Source organism: Callorhinchus milii, unplaced genomic scaffold (assembly GCF_018977255.1).
Source record: "Callorhinchus milii isolate IMCB2004 unplaced genomic scaffold, IMCB_Cmil_1.0 Scaffold487, whole genome shotgun sequence".
Lineage (NCBI taxonomy): Eukaryota > Metazoa > Chordata > Chondrichthyes > Chimaeriformes > Callorhinchidae > Callorhinchus > Callorhinchus milii.
In genome coordinates this window covers 23,843-45,236 of record NW_024705228.1, presented here as the reverse complement: position 1 = coordinate 45,236, position 21,394 = coordinate 23,843, and the positions used below count along the sequence as shown (strand labels likewise).

General features: G+C 52.2%; 1 protein-coding gene across 1 annotated transcript; it reads left to right on the top strand.

Annotated features, from left to right (window-relative positions):
* The first annotated feature begins 963 nt into the window (after positions 1 to 963).
* Positions 964 to 14,373, top strand: LOC103173513. Its single transcript, XM_042346253.1, has 13 exons — positions 964 to 1,027; positions 2,432 to 2,503; positions 3,473 to 3,632; positions 5,318 to 5,502; positions 7,151 to 7,252; positions 8,247 to 8,435; positions 10,089 to 10,124; positions 10,702 to 10,887; positions 11,530 to 11,636; positions 11,788 to 12,011; positions 12,264 to 12,562; positions 13,272 to 13,328; positions 13,967 to 14,373. Exons 1-13 carry the CDS (start codon positions 964 to 966, stop codon positions 14,329 to 14,331), a joined length of 2,046 nt encoding a protein of 681 aa, XP_042202187.1. The 3' UTR covers positions 14,332 to 14,373.
* Positions 14,374 to 21,394: the final 7,021 nt, after the last annotated feature.

The window sequence follows — 21,394 nt, the reverse complement described above, 5'->3', positions numbered from 1 at the left end:
ACACGCGCACAGACACGCACACACACGCGCACAGACACGCACACACACGCGCACAGACACGCACACACACGCGCACAGACACGCACACACACGCGCACAGACATGCACACACACGCGCACAGACAGGCACACACACGCGCACAGACATGCACACACACGCGCACAGACATGCACACACACGCGCACAGACATGCACACACACGCGCACAGACATGCACACACACGCGCCTCAGTTTACCAGCAGTCAGTAGGAACCTGTTTGCTAATGGTTTGTCTGATCACTTTCCGGGGGAAATAATCCCTCGACAAGAAAAAACATAATAATTATTTGGTCACTTCAACTCCACAAAAGTTGTGGATTGAGGGACCACGTTATTATTATTATTATTATTTTGAAGGGATTATTACCCCCGTGATAGTGATCCCCAATCAACTAACAAGTGTGGAGTCCTGTAGCTCAGTGGTTAGAGCACTCGCTTTGCAAGTGAGAGACCTGAGTTCAATCCCAGGCAGAGGGCCAAACCTCGGGCAAGTTTCCTTACCCCACACAGAGCCTAATAATAATCCCTCCAAAACCAAAAACAATAATAAATTGGTCATTTTCAATCTACGACTGTTTGTGGGACATTGCTGTGCGCAATTGGCCGCCGCGTTCGCCCACAAATATACAGTCAATTCACTTTACAGTGTGTTCTGTGAAGCGCTTTGGGACGTCCTCCCGACGTGAAAAGCGCTATATCAATTGCAAGAGTTATTATTATTATTAAGTGGGTTTGTACTGACTGCTGGGAAACAGAGGTGTGTGTGTGTTCCGTGTGTGTATCTATGGGTGTGTGTGGTGTGGGGTGTGGGGGGGTGGGGGGAGTAAGGAAACTTACCAAAGGTTTCGCCCTGACCTGACCCACCCCCCCCCACCGGGAATCGAACCCGGGTCCTTTGGTTTGTGAGGCGAGGGACTGCACAATGATGGAGAGCAAGTGTGAGAGCAAGTTCTGCAGAGATGGGATGAGCTCACTGGATTTTGTGAGTTTGTGTGAAAAAAAACACAAGGAAATTATTCATGAAACAAGTTTTCTGCAGGAAAATTTGATCATTTTCCAGTTGGATAATTCAGGGTGTGTTTCTTATTCTTCCTGTGACTTCATATTTATTCTTGGGTTTGATAAAGCTCCTTATCCCACCCTCGAGACGTCTCAAAGCCCTTCACAGGATAGACTGCAATAATCCTTCCAGAAATATTACTAATGTGGTCACTCAACCCATAACTGTGTGGGTGGGGGGGGGGGGGGGGGGGGGTTGCGGGGGGGATTGGGGTCTCTGGGCACGAATTGGCCTGTGTTTCGCCCACAAAAATGCACAGTCAACAAAAACTCAGTGGTAACATTCTGTGAAGCCCTTTGAGTTATCTCATTAATTATTCATTATTCTTTTATTCGTTTATGATTTTTATTGGTGAAAGGTTCGACATTGGACAATTAGGGACGAACGAGGGAAACATTTTGGCTCCGGGGTGGGGCGGGGAGGGGAGGGGTGGGGGTGGAAGGGGTAATAAATTCCTCCCTATCGCTCAAAGTCAGGCCAATCAAATTGAAGTAGAGAGTCCACATTCTGATCCAGAAAATTGCCATAACCCACAGTGGGAAAATAACAATCCTATGATCAACATCACCACTAGTTACCTCTCTATTTAGCATCAACACAAAGAAATATCAAATGAGTCTCCGCTCTTTATCTATATTTATTTCCATACCTCATTCATCCTTTTGTTGACCTGTTTATCTATCAAACCCAAAGGCTCCACCTTGTATGATCTCATACCAATATTTCTCACTCACTATATATGCAGCCACTTGTTGCAGACAAATGCTCATTTTTCCATCATGCTTCTCCTCTGCTTTCTCGGTAGGTTTTGGTTCTTGTGAATTTTCTTTGACTTGAATATTGTTATTAATAATAATAATCTTTGCATCTGATTGTGCGTCAGAATCAAACCCGAGTCCTCTTGCTCATGAGGCCAATCCTCTCACCCCTGAGCTACGTGACTGCACGGATTGTGTCTCCCCACCTGCCTCCCAACCCCACCCCACCCAACCAACCCACTACCCACTGCCTCCGCTCGACTTGCTCCAGCCTCCTGCCCCTCGTCCCCTCCGCTCCACCATCGGAGCCTTTGCGCCCCGAAGCTCTGTCGCTCTCTCCCCCCCAATCCCTCCCTCCGCCTTGCACGCCTCAATCCTTCCACATTTTCAGGTCGCACCTGAAGACCTTCAGCGTACAGTCACCTCCCCCCTCCCTCCCTCCCTCCCTCCCTCGCACCTGCTCCACTCTGGGTCCCTGGCCTGCGTGAGGAGCTCTGTGTAAATGCAAGTTGTTGTTGTTGTTGTTGTTGAATGACTGTCCTCTCTCTCTCTCTCTCTCTCTTGCTGTTTAGTGCTCACGGCTCTGAGCGGAAAAACTGTCAGGGGAGAGATCTGTTCTCCTTCCAACAAAAACCCAAGTCCAGGTAAGAACCTTGCAATCTATCGAATTATTAAACATAATAATAATAATAATAATCCTTGTGTTTGACCCGGCGCCTCATCACGTCGCTGAGACGTCTCAAAGCGCTTCACAGGAAACACTGTAAAGTGTAGTGTAGTGACTGTGTGTCCTAACCCTCTACCTTTCCTGCTCCTTCCCTCCGCTCAGTGGGCTCCAGCCTGCTTCACGTCCCCCGCCTCGCTCGCCCCACTATTGCAACTCCATCCCGCAGACCCTCCGCCTCAACCCTCCCTCGCGCCCCCCTCCCTCGCCCTTTCGTTCGCCCCCTCCCACGCCCTTTCGCTCACCCACTCCCTTGCCCCATCCCTCACCACCTCCCTTGCCCTCTCCCTCTTCCCATCCCTCACCCCCTCCCTCGCCCCTCCCTCGCCCTCTCCCTCGTCCCCTCCCTCGCCCCTCCCTCGCCCCCTCCCTCGCCCCCTCCCTCGCCCCCTCCCTCGCCTCCTTCAAGACACATCTCAAGACCCTCCTCTTTGATCTCCCTGCTCCCCACTGCCCTCCCGCTCCCCCACCCTGACCCTCATCTCGGGTCCGTAACTCTGACTGTCCAGCGCTTTGGGATGTCCTCCCGACTTCACACATGTAATTTTGTTGTTGTTATTGTTGTTTATGGGTGAAACGCGGCAGCCAATTGCTCCCAACGACGTCCCCACAGACAGCCGTGGATTGAGTGACCACTCACCTGAAAGGGCGGTGGAGACCGACTCAATAACAGCTTTTAAAAACGCGGTGGACGGGTATTTGAGGAGGAGGGTCTGCGGGTTATGGGGAAAGGGCCGGGGAGTGGGACTGACATTACATTGCTCTTTTCAAAGAGCTGTACGATTCTATTATTATTATTATTATTATTAAAGTGATTATTACTGCAGTGACAGCAGGTCCCCGAGCTGCCACGTTTATCACTAAACCCAACCATCTGCTTCCTCTCTAGTGAATCATTCCCGGACACATCTTATTCCAAGTGACCATCAGAGTAAGAAGTTCTGCTGTGGGTCTGAAATAACAGATGTAGAACAGACATTATGCTGTGGGGGCAACATTTTTCAGAGGGAGGAAGATTTACGCTGTTGCCAAGACAAGAGCTACTACGTGTGAGTAATAATAATATATCCACCTACATTTGACAGTATATTCGCGAAGGGCTTTGACACGTCTTGAAGACGTGATAAGGGCTGTATCTCAATCAAGGATTATTATTATTAATGATCATTATAATAATTTGAGACGTCTCAAAGCGCTTATTATATTAATAATAATATAGTAATAATATTATCAATCATGATATTAATAATAATAATCCCGGCGTGTGACCCGGCGCCTCATCGGGTCGTCGAGACGTCTCAAAGCCCTTCACGGGACACACTGTAAAGTGTGGTGACTGTTCATTTTGTGGGCGAAATGCGGCAGCCGATCGCCCCCAGCGATGTCCCCACAAACAGCCGGGGGTTGAAGTGACCGAATTATTATTATTATTTTGAAGGGATTATTCCCCCCTCGCAATCGCCTGACAAGTGACTGACTGCCGGGGACACAGGCGCGTGTGTGTGTGTGTGTGGGGCGGGGGGGGGGTGGTGTGTGTGTGTGTGTGCGTGTGGGGGGGGGTGTGGGGGGTGTGGGGTGTGTGGGTGTGTGGGGGGGGTTGGTGTGTGTGTGGGGGTGGGGTGGGGGGGTGTGTGTGGGGTGGGGGGGGGCTGTGCGGGGGGTTGGTAAGGAAACGTGCCTAAGGTTTTGTCCTGTCGTGTCCCACCCGGGAATTGAACCCGGGGCCTCTGGCTCGCGAGGCGAGGGGTCTAACCCCTGAGCTACAGGGGCTGTGGGTGGGGGGGGGGGGGTCTAACCCCTGAGCTACAGGGGGGGGGGCGAGGGGTCTAACCCCTGAGCTACAGGGGCTGTGGGGTGGGGGCGAGGGGTCTAACCCCTGAGCTACAGGGGCTGTGGGTGGGGGGCGAGGGGTCTAACCCCTGAGCTACAGGGGCTGTGGGGTGGGGGCGAGGGGTCTAACCCCTGAGCTACAGGGGCTGTGGGGTGCGAGGGAGGGGTCTAACCCCTGAGCTACAGGGACTGTGGGGTGGGGGCGAGGGGTCTAACCCCTGAGCTACAGGGGCTGCACAAAATTGTTTGCCGGGTTTGGCTGCTGCACCATCACAGTGACTACGTGACTCGGTGAGGTATGAACTCACTTTCTGGAGTAGATTGCAGTTGTGTTCGGATGGAAACCGCCAGATACGCAAACAGTCAAAGTGAAGCAAGAATGAGATTGACGGCAGCAAATAGGTTTCCCGTCCTCGACACGGCAGCCACAGCCCGATAGCCCGCAGACATTTGAGCAAACATGTTCTTGTGTCATCGACACGTCTCAAAGCGCATCACAGGACACGCTGTGAACCGTTGGGACTGTGTGTTTTGTGGGCGAGACATGGCAACGAATTGCGCCCAACGACTCCTCCACACAAACGCAGTCGTGGATTGAGTGCCCACTTTATAATTGTTTTTGGGAGGGATTTTTTTTTGTTTCCCACGGAAAGGGATTCACCCGGATTCCTACACTGATTATTGGTGAACAGAGGCGTGAGTCTGTGTGTGTGTGTCTCTATGTGTGTGTGGGTGGGGGGGAGTAAGGAAACTTGCCTAAGGTTTCGCCCCGACCTGACCCGTCCGGGAATCGAACCCGGGTCCTCTGGCTTGTTTGTGAGGCGAGGGGTCCTGACCAATTCATGTGGAGGTTGATGGCAAATGGTTGTTCCCCCCTCTCTCTCTCACCCTCGGTCTCTCGCAGACGACGACAGGTTTGCTGCGAGGACGGGCGGGTTTTGGAGGGGTCTCCTGAGCTGAGTTGCTGCGGAAACCAAACCTTTAACCCCCAAATCCAGAGCTGCTGTGAGGGTCGTGTCTTCCCCGAAGAGGGCCTCAGCTGTTGTGGTGACGAGACCTACAGACCAGAGCAGGAGATCTGCTGCTCAGGTAAATAATGACAACAATAATCCTCACGTCGGTCCCAGCGCCTCATCACGTCACGAGACGTCTCATCGGCAGGACCTGGAACGGCCGACCAGTCCCCAGGGGCAGAGAATCCTCCCCCTCGGCCCCTGTTAACCCCACAGCCAAAGCCCCAACTAACTAACTAACTAACTAACGGGGAGGAGGGTCCGAGCGGGACACGCAGCGGGAAAGCTCGGCCAGACAGCGCTCGCTCTCTCTCTCTCGATGGGCTGAACTGTGTGGGTTTAGTTGGTTAGACCCCAACAGTTACCCCAACGCACACTCTGACACACAATGTTATTGGGGGGTTTCCGGGTGTGGGGGGTGTGGGGGGGGGGGAGGCCTGCAATTCCCTGATAGGTTTGGAGACTCTTAAGCGAAGGTGACAGGTTACGACACGTGTGCCCTCTCCACTCACCAGAAAAATGTGCGGCAACTTTTCCCACTACATGTTAGTTAGGACTTGAGGGATACTGTTAAGAAGAGCTGAGCCGCGCCCCCCACCCACTCCCCCGCGCCCCCCACCCACTCCCCCGCGCCCCCCACCCACTCCCCCGCGCCCCCCACCCACTCCCCCGCGCCCCCCACCCACTCCCCCGCGCCCCCCACCCACTCCCCCGCGCCCCCCCCACTCCCCGCGCCCCCACCCCCCCCCCCCCCCCACTCCCCCGCCCCCCCACCCACTCCCCCGCGCCCCCCACCCACTCCCCCGCGCCCCCACCCACTCCCCCGCGCCCCCCACCCACTCCCCCGCGCCCCCCCCCACTCCCCCGCCCCCCCCCCCCCCCCCCCCCCACTCCCCCGCCCCCCCCCACTCCCCCGCGCCCCCCCCACTCCCCCGCGGCCCCCCCCCACTCCCCCGCGGCCCCCACCCACTCCCCCGCGCCCCCCACCCACTCCCCCGTGTATGTGTGTCTGTGTGTGTGTCTGTGTGTGTGTGTCTGTGTGTGTGGTCTGTGTGTGTGTCTGTGTCTGTCTGTGTGTGTCTGTGTGTGTGTCTGTGTGTGTGTGTCTGTGTGTGTGTCTGTGTGTGTGTCTGTGTGTGTCTGTGTGTGTGTCTGTGTGTGTGTCTGTGTGTGTGTGTCTGTGTGTGTGTCTGTGTGTGTGTGTTGTGTGTGTGTGTGTGTGTGTCTGTGTGTGTGTGTCTGTGTGTGTGTCTGTGGTGTGTGTCTGTGTGTGTCTGTGTGTGTGTCTGTGTGTGTGTGTCTGTGTGTGTGTCTGTGTGTGTGTGTCTGTGGGTATGTGTCTGTGTGTGTGTCTGTGTGTGTGTCTGTGTGTTGTGTGTGTCTGTGTGTTGTGTGTGTCTGTGTGTTGTGTTGTCTGTGTGTGTGTTGTGTGTGTGGGGGGGGGGGGGGGGGGGGGGGGCAGTAAGGAAACTTGCCTAAGGTTTCGCTCTGACCTGACCCCCCACTCCCATCTGGGAATGGAACCCGGGTCCTCTCTCTCTCTCTCTCTCTGACTCGCGAGGCGAGGGGTCTAAGCCCTGAACTACAGGAATCCACAGAATGTGCAAACACCCCCCACCCCTCCACCCCCCCCCCCCCCCCCCCCCCCCCCGCGCCAGTGAGCACCCGATGAGGGTCTGATTGCCTGTGTGGGGTGGGGGGTGACGGTGCTTCTATTCCATCAGGTGTTGTTCAGAAGGGGAACAATGTGACAACCGACTGCTGTGGGACCAGTGCATACAACCGCCTCACCTCCCTCTGCTGTAACCCCGGGGAGAACTCGTCAGGTAAGACCCCCCCCCACCCCCCACCAAATGTCAGGTGTCAGACACACACACAGACACTCACACACACTCACACACACACACGCACACACACAGACACTCACACATACACACACAGACACACACACAGACACTCACACATACACACACAGACACACACACAGACACTCACAGACACTCAAACAACACTCACTCACACACAGACACTCACACACACTCACACACACACACTCACTCACACACAGGCACTCACACATACACGCACACACACGCAGACACTCACACACATACAGACACTTACACTCTCACACACAAACACACTCACACACACACTCACTCACAGACACACACACACACACTCACACACATACTCACACACACACACAGACACTCACACACAGACACTCACACACACACTCACACACAGACACTCACACACACACAGACACACACACACACACTCACACACACACACACACTCACACACATACTCACACACACACACAGACACTCACACACAGACACTCACACACACACTCACACACACACAGACACACACACACACACTCACACACTCTCACACACAAACACACACACACTCACACACACTCACACACATACTCACACACACACACAGACACTCACACACAGACACTCATACACAGACACTCACACACACACAGACACACACACACATACACGCACACACAGACACTCACACACATACAGACACTTACACTCTCACACACAAACACACACACACTCACACACACACTCACTCACAGACACACACACACAGACACTCACACACACACTCACACACACTCACACACACACAGACACTCACACACAGACACTCACACACACACTCACACACAGACACTCACACACACACACACACTCACACACACACACACACTCACACACATACTCACACAAACACTCACACACACACACACACACTCACACACACACTCAGACTGTGGCTGTGTTTCAGGATTGCTGGTCAGGTCTTCACCGTCGGAGTTGTGCTGTGATGACCGCGTCTACAACGAAGAGAGTCACATCTGCTGCCCAAACCTCACTGTTCACAGCCATCGGGAGGGGACCCACTGCTGCAGCGATTTCAGCTCCGATCCCATCAGCTCAGTCCCTTACCATCCCACCACCCACACCTGTCACAAAGGTGAGCACAGCCGCACACCCCACTGCACCCCACCCCACACAGTGAGACAGGCGCCTGTAGCTCAGGGGTTAGACCCCTCACCTCGCACCCCACAGCCCCTGTAGCTCAGGGGTTAGACCCCTCACCTCGCACCCCACAGCCCCTGTAGCTCAGGGGTTAGACCCCTCACCTCGCACCCCACAGCCCCTGTAGCTCAGGGGTTAGACCCCTCTCCTCGCACCCCACAGCCCCTGTAGCTCAGGGGTTAGACCCCTCTCCTCGCACCCCACAGCCCCTGTAGCTCAGGGGTTAGACCCCTCGCCTCGCACCCCACAGCCCCTGTAGCTCAGGGGTTAGACCCCTCGCCTCACACCCCACAGCCCCTGTAGCTCAGGGGTTAGACCCCTCGCCTCACACCCCACAGCCCCTGTAGCTCAGGGGTTAGACCCCTCGCCTCACACCCCACAGCCCCTGTAGCTCAGGGGTTAGACCCCTCGCCTCGCACCCCACAGCCCCTGTAGCTCAGGGGTTAGACCCCTCGCCTCACACCCCACAGCCCCTGTAGCTCAGGGGTTAGACCCCTCGCCTCGCAAGCCAGAGCGAGAGAGAGGACCCGGGTTCCATTCCCAGCCGGGCTGGTCAGGTCAGATTTCCTTACTCCCCCCCCCCACACACACACACACACACACACAGACACACACACTCACACACATACACACTCACAGAGACACACACACAGAGACGCACAACTCTGAGAGCGAAGTAGTTAATATCCCCTTTAAAAAGTGTCTGTCTGTATATGTGTGTGAGTGTGTGTGTGTGAGTGTGTGTGTGTCTGCATGTATGTGAGTGTGTCTGCATATGTGTTAGTGTGTGTGTGAGGGTATGTATGTGAGTGTGTGTTTGAGTGTATGAGTGTGTGTGAGTGTGTCTGTGTGAGTGTGTGTGTGAGTGTATCTGTGTGTGAGTGTGTGTGTCTTGTGCCTAAGTGTATGTTTGAGTGTGTGAGTGTGAGTGTGTGAGTGTGTGTGTGAGGATATGTGTGAGTGTGTGTGAAGGTATGTGTGTGAGTGTGTGTGGGTATGGGTGAGTGTGTGTGAGGGTATGTGTGTGAGTGTGTGTGTGAGGGTATGTGTGAGTGTGTGTGAGGGTATGTGTGTGAGTGTGTGTGAGGGTATGTGTGTGAGTGCGTGTGAGGGTATGTGTGTGTGTAAGTGTGTGAGTGTGTGTGTGAGTGTGAGTTTGAGTGGGTGAGGGTATGTGTGTGAGTATGAGTGTGTGTGTGAGGGTATGTGTGTGAGTGTGTGTTTGAGTGTGTGAGGGTACGTGTGTGAGGGTATGTGTGTGAGTGTGTGTGTGTGTGTGAGGGTGTGTGTGTGTGTGAGGGTATGTGTGTGAGTGTGTGTGAGTGTGTGTGAGTGTGTCTGTGAGTGTGTGTGTGTGTGAGGGTGTGTGTGTGAGTGTGTGAGTGTGTGGGTGTGTGAGTATGTGTGTGAGTGTGTGTGTGAGTGTGTCTGTGAGTGTGTGTGTGTGTGAGGGTGTGTGTGTGAGGGTATGTGTGTGAGTGTGTGTTTGTGTGTGTCTGTGTCTCACGAACTTTACTCAAACAGACTGTTGGCTGTTGGGTACCAAACATCTGTGTAACACGCGTGTGTTTGTGTGTTTGTTACACAGGAACATTACACCTGAAAGATCTCATCTGTGGAAACGGTACATTTGTCATCATTTAATTTCATCGCCTGTTTCCCTCTGTTCTGAGCCCTGAGAGCAGTGCCTCAAAATGTCAAGTGTTGCACCTCTCGTCATGTAATAATAATAACAATATTAATAACAATAATAACAATAATAACAATAATAACAATAATAATAATAATATTAATAACAACAATAATAATAATAACAACAATAATAACAATAACAATAACAACAATAATAATAATAATAATGTGGTCTCTCAACCCGCGACTGTTTGTGGGGACGTCGTTGGGCACAATTGGCTGCCGCGTTTCGCCCACAAAATACACAGTCACTACACTTTACGCTTTGAGACGGCTTGAAGACTTGATGAGACGCTGTGTCAAATGCCAGGATTACTATTATTAATAATATTATTATTACTATTATTTATATTACTATATTATTACTATTGTCACTATTATTGTGACCGGTGTGACTATTATTACTATCACTAATATTACTATTATTACTATTATCGTTACTATTATTCCTATTATTATTATGTTGATGATGAGGAGTGTGACTGTTGGGGACCCTCTCACTCCCACAGGACGTGAGTTGGGCAGATCCTCGAAGTCGCAGCTGTGTTGTGGTGAACGTCTGTTTGATAAGGAGAAGGAGATTTGCTGCTCAAACCTGACTGTCCACAGCCGTCACAAGGGGACAGAGTGCTGCGACAACTTCACCATCAACAGCTCTATCCCCTACCACCCCCACCTTCACACCTGTGCCCAAGGTAAGCTGCGTCCCCCCCCACCCACACCCCCCCCCCGCACCCACCTTCACACCTGTCCCCAAGGTGAGCACAGCACACCCTTCTGATAGTGAGTCCCTGTAGCTCAGGGGTTAGACCCCTCCCCTCGCACCCCACAGCCCCTGTAGCTCAGGGGTTAGACCCTCGCCTCACACCCCACAGCCCCTGTAGCTCAGGGGTTAGACCCCTCGCCTCACACCCCACAGCCCCTGTAGCTCAGGGGTTAGACCCCTCGCCTCGCAAGCCAGAGGACCTGGTTTCGATTTCCGGGCGGGTCAGGTTGGGGCGAAACTTTAGGCAAGTTTCCTTACTCCCCCCCCCCCACACACACACACACACAGACACACGCACACAAACATACACACACACACACACACACACTTGTTAGTCGATTGGGGGGTCACTTTCCAGGGGTAATAATCCCTTCAAAATAGTAATTTGTTCACTTCAACCCCTGGCTGGAGACATCGCTGAGCGCAATTGGCTGCCGCGTTTCTTCCCACAAAACACACAGTCACTACACTTTACAGTGTATCCTGTGAAGCGCTTTGAGACGTCTCAACGACGTGATCAGGCGCCGGGTCAGACACCGGGATTATTATTGTTGTTGTTGTTGTTGCTCAGGTTCTCTTGTGCTGATCCCATGTGGAGGGATTGACTATGATGAACAGACACAGATTTGCTGCTCTGGGAATCTACACAATCGCCGTCATGGAGGGTCTCAACAAGAGGTACGTTACACCCAGTGTCACTCACTCTGACACCATCTCCACCCCCCCACCAAACCCACCCCCACATCAAATGCCAGGATTATTATTATTATTATTATTATTATTGCTATTATTGTTGTTATTTCTGACTGTGTTGGTGTTGGCCTCTCAGTGCTGTGGGGCTCAGGTTTACCCCAAAGACAGCCGGGCCCTGGTGTGTTGTGGAGAGACTCTTCACGTGAAAACCTCAAACGTCACTCATTGCGTAGGAAACGCCATATACAACCCGACCACCCACACCCTCTGCGGGTCAGTCATCCACCCGACACAGCCCGGGACCCAGTGCTGCGGGCACCAACTCCAAAACCACACACACATCTGTTGCAACGGGCACAGGTAATTGAGGAGCACACCCCTCCCACGCGCCCCCCCCCCCCCCCCACTCCTCTGCCACCTCCCCCTCCTCATCCTCCCCCCTCCCTCCTCCCTCTCCTCCTCATTGATGTTGTTGGCGATGTTGTTGGCGATGTTGCTGATGTTGTTGTCGTCGTCGACGTTGTTGTTATTGATGTTGTCATTGTTGATGATGTTGATGATGATGATGTTGTTGTTGTTGTCGAGTGTTACCATGTACTGTTTCCCCGGCAGACACTCTGGGTCCCTGGGTTCCCGTGTGGCCTCCTGTTGTGGTGTGAGTGCGTATGATGAGAGCGACAACACGAGTGTGTGTTGTGGGGGGAGGCTACACACTGCCCTCCCGGCCCCCGGGGGTGGGGAATGCTGCGGAAAACTCCTCATCGACCCCAACACCCACCAATGCTGTCGCTCGCCCCAATTCTCCTTGATCTACCCCCTCCACACCTCCTTCCACTGCTGCGGCCATCACTATTACAACAGCAGCCACCAGCGGTGCTGCTCACAACAACTGGGGGTCAAACCCCAGCCAGGTGGGTACTCACTCACTCACTCCCTCCCTCCCTCCCTCCCTCACTCACTCACTCACTCACTCCCTCCCTCCCACCCTCCCTCCCTCACTCACTCACTCACACCCCACCCACCCCCTCCCTCCCTCCCTCACTCCCTCCCTCCCTCACTCACTCACTCACACCCCACCCACCCCCTCCCTCCCTCCCTCCCTCCCTCACTCCCTCCCTCCCTCCCTCCCTCCCTCACTCACTCACTCACTCACTCACTCACACCCTCACTCACTCCCTCCCTCACTCCCTCACTCCCTCCCTCCCTCCCTCCCTCACTCACTCACTCACTCACACCCCACCCACCCCCTCCCTCCCTCACTCACTCCCTCCCACCCTCCCTCCCTCCCTCCCTCACTCACTCACTCACTCACACACTCCCTCACTCCCTCCCTCACTCCCTCCCTCCCTCCCTCCCTCACTCACTCACTCACTCCCTCCCTCCCTCCCTCACTCCCTCCCTCCCTCCCTCCCTCACTCACTCACTCACTCACACCCCACCCACCCCCTCCCTCCCTCCCTCCCTCCGTTTCCAGTGTCTTGGGGTGTCCGCCAGATGTGAAAGGCTCGTCACAAATGGAATTGGTTGTGATTATGTAACAGCGTCTGACAACAACAACAACAACAACAACCATAATAATAACAGCAATAATAATAATCACTGTCTGGCTTCCTCTCACAGATGTCAAGCTGATGGCTTTAGTCAAGGTTCCTATGTCCACCCTCTGTAACAGTGCAGGTGAGTCCCCACCATCCCCACAAGAACTGGGACGTCGCTGGGCGCAATTGGCTGCTGCAGAAAACACTCAGTCACTACACTTTACAGTGTCTCCTGTGAAGCGCTTTGAGACGTTTTGACGACGTGATGAGGCGCCGGGTCAAATGCCGGGATTATTATTATTATTAATATTATCATTGTCATTGATATTGTTATATTATTATTATATCATTATTATTATTAATGTCGCCGGCCATTGCTCTCTGTCTGGGACCGTGTTGCGTTGTGTTTATGGAGCGCAGTACGTAGGGAGTTCAGGACATATGTACAAGTGACCACCAGGACGGTGGAGGGCACGATGGAGTCGATTTCTTTTATCTTATGTTCTTATGTGTTGTGTTTGTCTTGCAATTCTTTTGCGTTTTGTCTTGTGTTTGTCTTGTGTGCCTTGCATTTGTCTTGTGTTTGTCTTGTGTTTGCCTTGCGTTTTGTCTTGGGTTTGTCTTGTGTTTTGTGTTGTGTTTTGTCTTGGGTTTGTCTTGTGTTTTGTGTTGTGTTTTGTCTTGGGTTTGTCTTGTGTTTGCCTTGTGTGTCTTGCATTTGTCTTGCGTTTGTCTTGTGTTTGACTTGTGTTTGACTTGTGTCTGTCTTGTGTTTAGCTGTGGTGGGGAAGGTGACCAACGTGTCGCAGAAGGGACAGCAACTTGTTTGGTGGCTGAAATCGTCGGTTGTTTTGAAAGCCAATTGCGATTTGAAATGGATGTCAACTCATCTCAGACCCCTGTCCGCACAGTTCAAGCTCCGGACCAGGAAGTTCCTCAGCGCCAAACCAGTCGTCAATGCCACCTATGTTTTCTGGTTACCCAATTCCCAGTATAACGGTAAAGCCATCTTGTCTCATTGCCTTCTCTCAGTGACCTCTGTCAGTCTCCTGGGCCCAGAACCCATCATCTCTGTGGCTCGTCAGATGCAGAACTGTTCCCATCGACGTCCTCAGCTTTGGGAATCTCTTAACTCGGTCTAAACCCAACCACATCAATGCTACAAACTGCTGGTAAACACAGGCGTGTGGGGGGGTGTCTGTCTGTGTGTGTCTGTATGTGTGTGTCTGTATGTCTGTGTCTGTGTGTGTCTGTGTCTGTGGGTGTGGGTCTGTGTGTGTGTGTGTCTGTGTGTGTCTGTGTTTGTGTGTCTGTGTGTGTGCGTCTGTGTGTGTGGGTCTGTGTGTGTGTGTGTCTGTGTGTGTGTCTGTGTGTGTCTGTGTTTGTGTCTGTATGTGTGTCTGTGTGTGTGCGTGTCTGTGTGTGTGTGTCTGTGGGTGTGTGTCTGTGGGTCTGTGTGTGTGTGTGTCTGTGTGTGCGTGTCTGTGTGTGTGTCTGTGTGTGCGTGTCTGTGTCTGTGTGTGTGTGTGTCTGTGTGTGTGTCTGTGGGTGTGGGTCTGTGTGTGTGTGTGTGTCTGTGTGTGCGTATCTGTGTGTGTGTGTGCGTGTCTGTGTGTGTGTGTGTGTGTCTGTGTGCGTGTGTGTGTGTGCGTGTCTGTGTGTGTGTGCGTGTCTGTGTGTGTGTGTCTGTGTGTGCATGTCTGTGTGTGCATGTCTGTGTGTGTGTGTGTCTGTGTGTGTGTGTCTGTGTGTGTGTCTGTGTGTGCGTGTCTGTGTGTGTGTGTGTGTGCGTGTCTGTGTGTGGTCTGTGTGTGTGTGTGTGTGTGTGTGTGTATCTGTGTGTGTGTAAGTGTGTGTCTGTGTGCGTGTGCGTCTGTGTGTGTGTGTGCGCGCGCGTGTGTATGTCTGTGTGTGCCTGTGCGTGTTTGTATGTGTCTGTGCGTGTGTGTGTCTGTGTGTGCGTGTCTGTGTGTGTGTGTGTGTGTGTGTGTGTGTGTGTCTGTGTGTGTGTGTCTGTGTGTGTCTGTGTGCGTGTGTGTGTGCGTGTGTGTCTGTGTGTGTGTGTGTGTGTGTGTCTGTGGGTGTGGGGGGAGTAAGGAAACTTGCCTAAGGTTTCACCCAGTCCTGACCCGCCCGGGAATTGAAACCGGGTCCTCCCTCTGGTTTGTGAGGTGAGGGGTCTGACCCCTGAGGACCCCACACGCCTGTGTTTTCCGGCAGTCAGTAGGAATCCGCTTGTTAATAACCTGATGACACATTTCATCCAAAACAATGCACAAACACAAATGCTGAGTCGTCAGCCGAACAAATGGAAATTTTGCTGTGAAAATCTTAGTCACTGATATAGAAATTTGGCAAAATATCACAAAAGAATCTGTGTTTATTTGCCTAAAATGAGAACTGGACACATTTGTTTCTTGACCAATGGGACAATAATCATTTGGATTATGGTTCCTGTATGTGGTTTATTCATATCCTTTATTGTCAGTTAGTATAAGAGAGATTATAAACCTCAACATAATAATCATTTGGTCCCTCAATCCACGACTGTTTGCCGGATGATTGGACTAGTTGGGGTAAGAGTGGGCGAGTGGGGACCAGTTGGGGTAAGAACCGGGGGAATGGGGATTAGTTGGTGGTTCTTTCAAAGAGCCGGCACAGACACGATGGGCCGAATGGCCTCTTTCTGCATTGTGAGGTTCTATGGTTTTATGTGTGAATACATTTGACGTATAACATCTTTACGATGTTGTTGATGTGTGTATCTCGAAGTGTGTAACTGTGCTGTGAGGCCATTTCCTTCCTGTAATCTCTCACCAATAAATTATATCCCAGTATCTGTTTGTCTCGGTCACTTTTCTGTCCTAATCCATTCACACACATACCACTCACACACTCTCACACACACTCACACATACACACACACACACACATTCTCACACACACTCACACACCACACACACTCACATGCACACACGCACTCACACACACACACTCACACATACACACACACACATTCTCACACACACTCACACACCACCCACACACTCTCACACACCACACACTCACACACACACTCACACACCACACACTCACACGCACGCACTCTGTCACACACTCACACACGCACGCACTCTGTCACACACTCACACACACACACACTCTGTCACACACTCATACACACACTCACACACACCACATATAAACTCACACCAGAGGATGACATTAAAAAAATGCAGCGCGACATAGATAGGTGACTGGGCCGGTGGGTGGCAGTTGAACTATAATGTAGGGAAGTGCGAAGTCATCCGCCTCGGGAGCAAAAACAGTGGAGTGGATTATTTTTTAGAAGGGGAGAGATTGGAATGTGTTGGCGTCCTGAGGGACTCGGGGTGTCCTGTACACCAGTTACAGGAAGTTATTTTGCAGGTGCAACAGCGATTAGGAAGGGGAACGGTACGTTAGAGTTCATTATGAAAGGATTAGAATATAAGAGTTGGGAAGTCTCACTGCAACTGTATAGGGCCCTGTGAGACCACACCTGGAATACTGTGGGCAGTTTTGGTTCCTTATTTTGGGAAGGATGGACTTCACTCAAAGGGCAGTGAATGTATGGAACTCACTATCCCAAAGGGCTGTTGACGCTCAGTCCTTGAACATATTCAAGACTGAGAGAGATAGATGTCTTATTGCCAAAGGGATTAAGGGATTATGGGGATAAAGCAGCGTCAGGTTATTAGCTGGAGTTGGATTAGAAGATCAGCCATGAATGAATAGGGCGGGGCAGAGGCTCGAAGGGCCGAATGGCCGACTCCTGCTCCTACATGTTATGTTATGTTACGTTATGTTATGTTATGTTATGTTATGTTATGTTATGTTATGTTATGTTATGTTATGTTATGTTACCAGGGGGTGAAATCGAGTTCCACACACTTTAAAAGCCTTCCTGCCCTGCTGTTAGATTAAAGAAGTTGTAGCATAATAATGATGAATATTAAACAAATGTAGAATGGAGAAAGTACTGACTGTCATGGGATAGGACACATCTGTCTTTCTCTGTTTTTGAAAGAATAACAAGACAGCTTTGGGAAAAGGCCGGGCCTCAGCCCTAAACAGTAACTGACAACAAGACACAGAGGGAACGGTCCAAGGTATCGGTCGACCAGGATCTCGACTTAGCCATAAATCGCTGGATTCTGACAGGGCCGAGCGACAGAAGGCAACCCTCAAGAATAGCAACTAATGAGCAAGTTGTTTAAACTGGAGGACCTCGGTACCATCTTGGGAGTCCGATAAAAAATAACCAGTTACTTAAAAGGAATGTACTAACATCCCACACAACAAAACGAAAAGCACCAGATACAGCCCTAAACCGATCCATCTTCTATCTTAGACCGGACAACGGGAAGACCTCAACACAACAACAACAACAACAAGATTCCATTTATAAAGCGCCTTTCACGTCAGGAGGACGTCCCAAGGCGCTGCACAGTTGGGTCATGACCCGAGCAGGGGGGAAATGGTCAGGGTGAGGGGAGGGAAGGGAGGGAGCGAGGAGGGGGAAGAGAGTCGAGAGGGGAGCTGAAGGCACGGTCAAAGAGAAAGGTTTTGAGACCGGCCTTGAAGGAGGAAAGGGAGGAAGTGGCGAAGGCACTGGGGGATGGAGTTCCAGAGCCTGGGGGCTGAGAGGCTGAAGGCCCGACCACCGATGGTAGGGCGGTTGGGGCGGGGGACGTGGAGCAGACCAGAGCCAGAGGAACGGAGGGTACGGGCAGGTAGGTAGGGGGATAGTAGGTTGGAGAGGTAGGAGGGAGCAAGGCCGTGAATGGCCTTGTAGGTGAGGATGAGGATCTTGAAATCAATCCTCTGGGGGATGGGGAGCCAGTGGAGGCGAGCGAGGCGGGTGAGGGTGGGAGTGATGTGGTCGCGGTGCCTGGTGCGGGACAGTACACGAGCTGCAGAGTTCTGAATGACCTGCAGCTTGTGGAGGGAGGTGGCGGGAAGGCCGGCGAGGAGAGAGTTCCCATAGTCCAGCCTTGAGGTGACAAAGGCGTGACCAGGGTTTCAGCAGCGTGAGGGGTGAGGTAGTGCCGTAGTCTGGCGATGTTCCGGAGGTGATGGAAGGCGGTGCCAGTTGTGGTGCGGATGTGAGGGAGAAAGGACAGCTCAGGGTCGAACAAAACGCCGAGGTTCCTGACTGGCTTTGAGAGGTGGAGAGTGCGGAGCTGATGGTGTCAGCGCCTGAGGTGCGGAGGCGCTGACGTGAGCCAATCAGGAGGGCCTCGGTTTTTCGCACGTTGAGCTGAAGAAAGTTGTCTCTCGTCCAGGACTCGATGTCGGACAGGCAGCTGTCAGGACATCGGTGGTCGTGGAGTTGAGGGTAGAGGAGGAAAGGTAGAGTTGGGTGTCATCCGCATACATGTGGAAGTTAACTCCATGTCTGCGGATGATGTCACCGAGGGGGAGCATATAGAGGGTGAAGAGGAGGGGACCGAGGACAGAGCCCTGAGGGACACCACATGAGACAGTACGGGGGGTGGAGGAGAAGCCATTCGTCGAGACAAAGTGAAGACGGTGAGAAAGGTACGACCTAAACCATTCAAGGACAGTGCCTTGAAGGTTGAGGTGGGAGGACAAGCGGTGGAGTAGGATAGCGTGGTCGACCGTATCGAATGCTGCCGATAGGTCGAGGAGGACGAGGAGACAGAGGGAGCCCTGGTCACAGATGGTCAGGATATCATTGGTGACCTTGACCAGGGCAGTTTCTGTGCTATGGGCAGCACGGAAACCTGACTGAAGGGGTTCGAAAAGAGAATGGGTGGAAAGGAAAGAGCGCAGTTGGGAGGCGACAACTCTTTCCAAGACCTTGGAGAGAAAGGGGAGGTTGGAGATGGGCCGGTAGCTTGATAGCTGCGACGCATCAAGGGAGGGTTTTTTCAGGGTGGGCGTGATGATGGCAGTTTTTAATGGAATGGGGACAGAGCCAGAGGAGAGGGACAGGTTGATGATGTCAGTGATATGTGGGGCAAGAAAGTGGAGCTGGGAGATAAGGAGTGGAGTGGGGATGGGGTCAAGGGAGCAGGTGGTTGGTTTTAGGGATAGGATGAGTTCAGTGACAGAGGGTGGGGAAACGGGTACGAAGGTGTGTAGGGGAGGATGGGTAGGAGTCGGAGTGTGGGAGGGAAGGGGTGGGTGGTGGGTGGAAGTTGGAGGGGAAGTGACCGCGGAGCGGATTCCCTTGATCTTGGATTCAAGGAAATCCAGCATCTCCTCGCAGTGAAGGTTGGAGGAGATGACCTGCGCGGGGTGGCGGGGGGGACGGAGGAGTCGGGTTGTGGTGGAAAACAGTAGCCTGGGGTTGTTCTTCGCCTCCAGGATTATCCTGGAGTAGAAGGACGACTTGGCCGAGGCTAGAGTGGAGCGGTAAATTTTGAGGAGGTCCAGCCAGATTTGTCGGTGGACCGTTAGGCCAGATTTGACACAGGTGCGTTCAGCAGCCCGCACCTGGCTTTTCAGTGAGCGGAGGTGGGTGGTGTACCAGGGGGAGGAGCGGGAGTAGGAGACAGTGCGGGAAGTGATGGGGGCAAGAGTATCGAGTGTGGAGGAGAGGGTATTGTGGAGGAGGGAGAGAGGAGAAGAGGGGTCGGTGAGGGTTGAAGGCCAGAGGGAGAGGAGTTCAGAGGACTCCAAGGCATCGGTTAGGGATTGTGGGGGTAACTTCTTCCAATGGTGGTCTGGTGGAGGTGGGGAGGGGGGTGGGAGGTGAAGGAGTGAAGGAGATGAAGTAGTGGTCAGAGATGGCCTTGTCGGTAATAGTGACATCCGAGACACTGAGTCTCAGATGTGGAGACTCAGTCCGGATGGCCCCAAGCCAGAGGGTTGATTGACCTGAGTACGTGACTGTATCTTTATTTGACCTTTAAGACCGGACAGTGATAATGATAATAATAATTCTCGCATTTGATATAGCGCTTTTCACGTCGGGAGAGGACGTCCCAAAGCGCTTCACAGAACACACTGTAAAGTGAATTGACTGTATGTTTGTGGGCGAACGCGGCAGCCAATTGCGCACAGCAATGTCCCACAAACAGTCGGGGATTGAAAATGACCAATTTATTATTGTTTTAGGTTTTGGAGGATTATTATTAGGCTCTGTGTGGAGTAAGGAAACTTGCCCAAGGTTTCGCCCTCTGTCTGAGATTGAACTCAGGTCTCTCACTTGCAAAGTGAGTGCTCTAACCACTGAGCTACAGGACTCCACACTCCACACAGTGGGGAATGAATGAGAAAGACATGCACTGACCATGTGCGCAGGTGACACTGGACACTGTGGTGTATACCGTGATCGGCTACAATGGTGTATAAAGATCGCAGTGCAATAGGGTTAAAGTTGGTTAACTCCAGAGGAAGACGGCTGAGACTTCTTGACTTGAAACGGAAGGACAGAGAAGAATAAAGGAAGGTGACAGTGTGGAGCAGAGAAGACCGAGAGCTGGAAACAAAGTGCTGATCTAAAGACTTGTTGCAGAAAAGACAAAGTGCTGAATCAACAAAGTCCTGAATCAGCGAAGTCCGGTAGTGCTGCTCTGCTCCGAATAGTTAGTTTTAGTTGTGTAGTCTTTTTATATTATTGTGTGGTTTCCTATTTCATATCTTTTATGCCCCATATGTGTACTCATAATTGCTATGTAATAGAGCATTACTGGATTCAGGCAATAAATTCATGTATTCAACCAACGCGATATATGTTGAGATCGAACCTTATTCATTCAGTCGGTAATTGGTTGCAAACAGAGACTCGATTTTCTGACATATACCACTCACACACACACACACACACACTCTCACACACACTCACACATACACACACTCTCACACACTCACACACTCTCTCACACACACACACACTCTCACACACACTCACACACACACACACACACACACTCACACACTCTCTCACACACACACTCTCACACACACTCACACACAAACTCACACACACACTCTCACACACTCTCACACATACTTTCACACACTCACACACTCTCTCTCACACACACACACTCACACACACTCACACACAAACTCACACACACACTCTCACACACTCTCACATACATACTCACACACACACTAACGTAACGGGGCCCGACCGATTTTAGCCGGACTTCCTTATGCACGTGTTGATAATCAGTCCAATGCGAT

Excerpts from the sequence above, each read along its gene's own strand:
- LOC103173513 (XM_042346253.1), top strand. The coding sequence starts at position 964 with ATGATGGAGAGCAAGTGTGAGAGCAAGTTCTGCAGAGATGGGATGAGC. Across the intron at positions 10,888-11,529 it reads CCTTCACACCTGTGCCCAAG|GTTCTCTTGTGCTGATCCCA; the intron begins GTAAGCTGCGTC and ends GTTGTTGCTCAG. Across the intron at positions 12,563-13,271 it reads GGGGGTCAAACCCCAGCCAG|ATGTCAAGCTGATGGCTTTA; the intron begins GTGGGTACTCAC and ends TTCCTCTCACAG.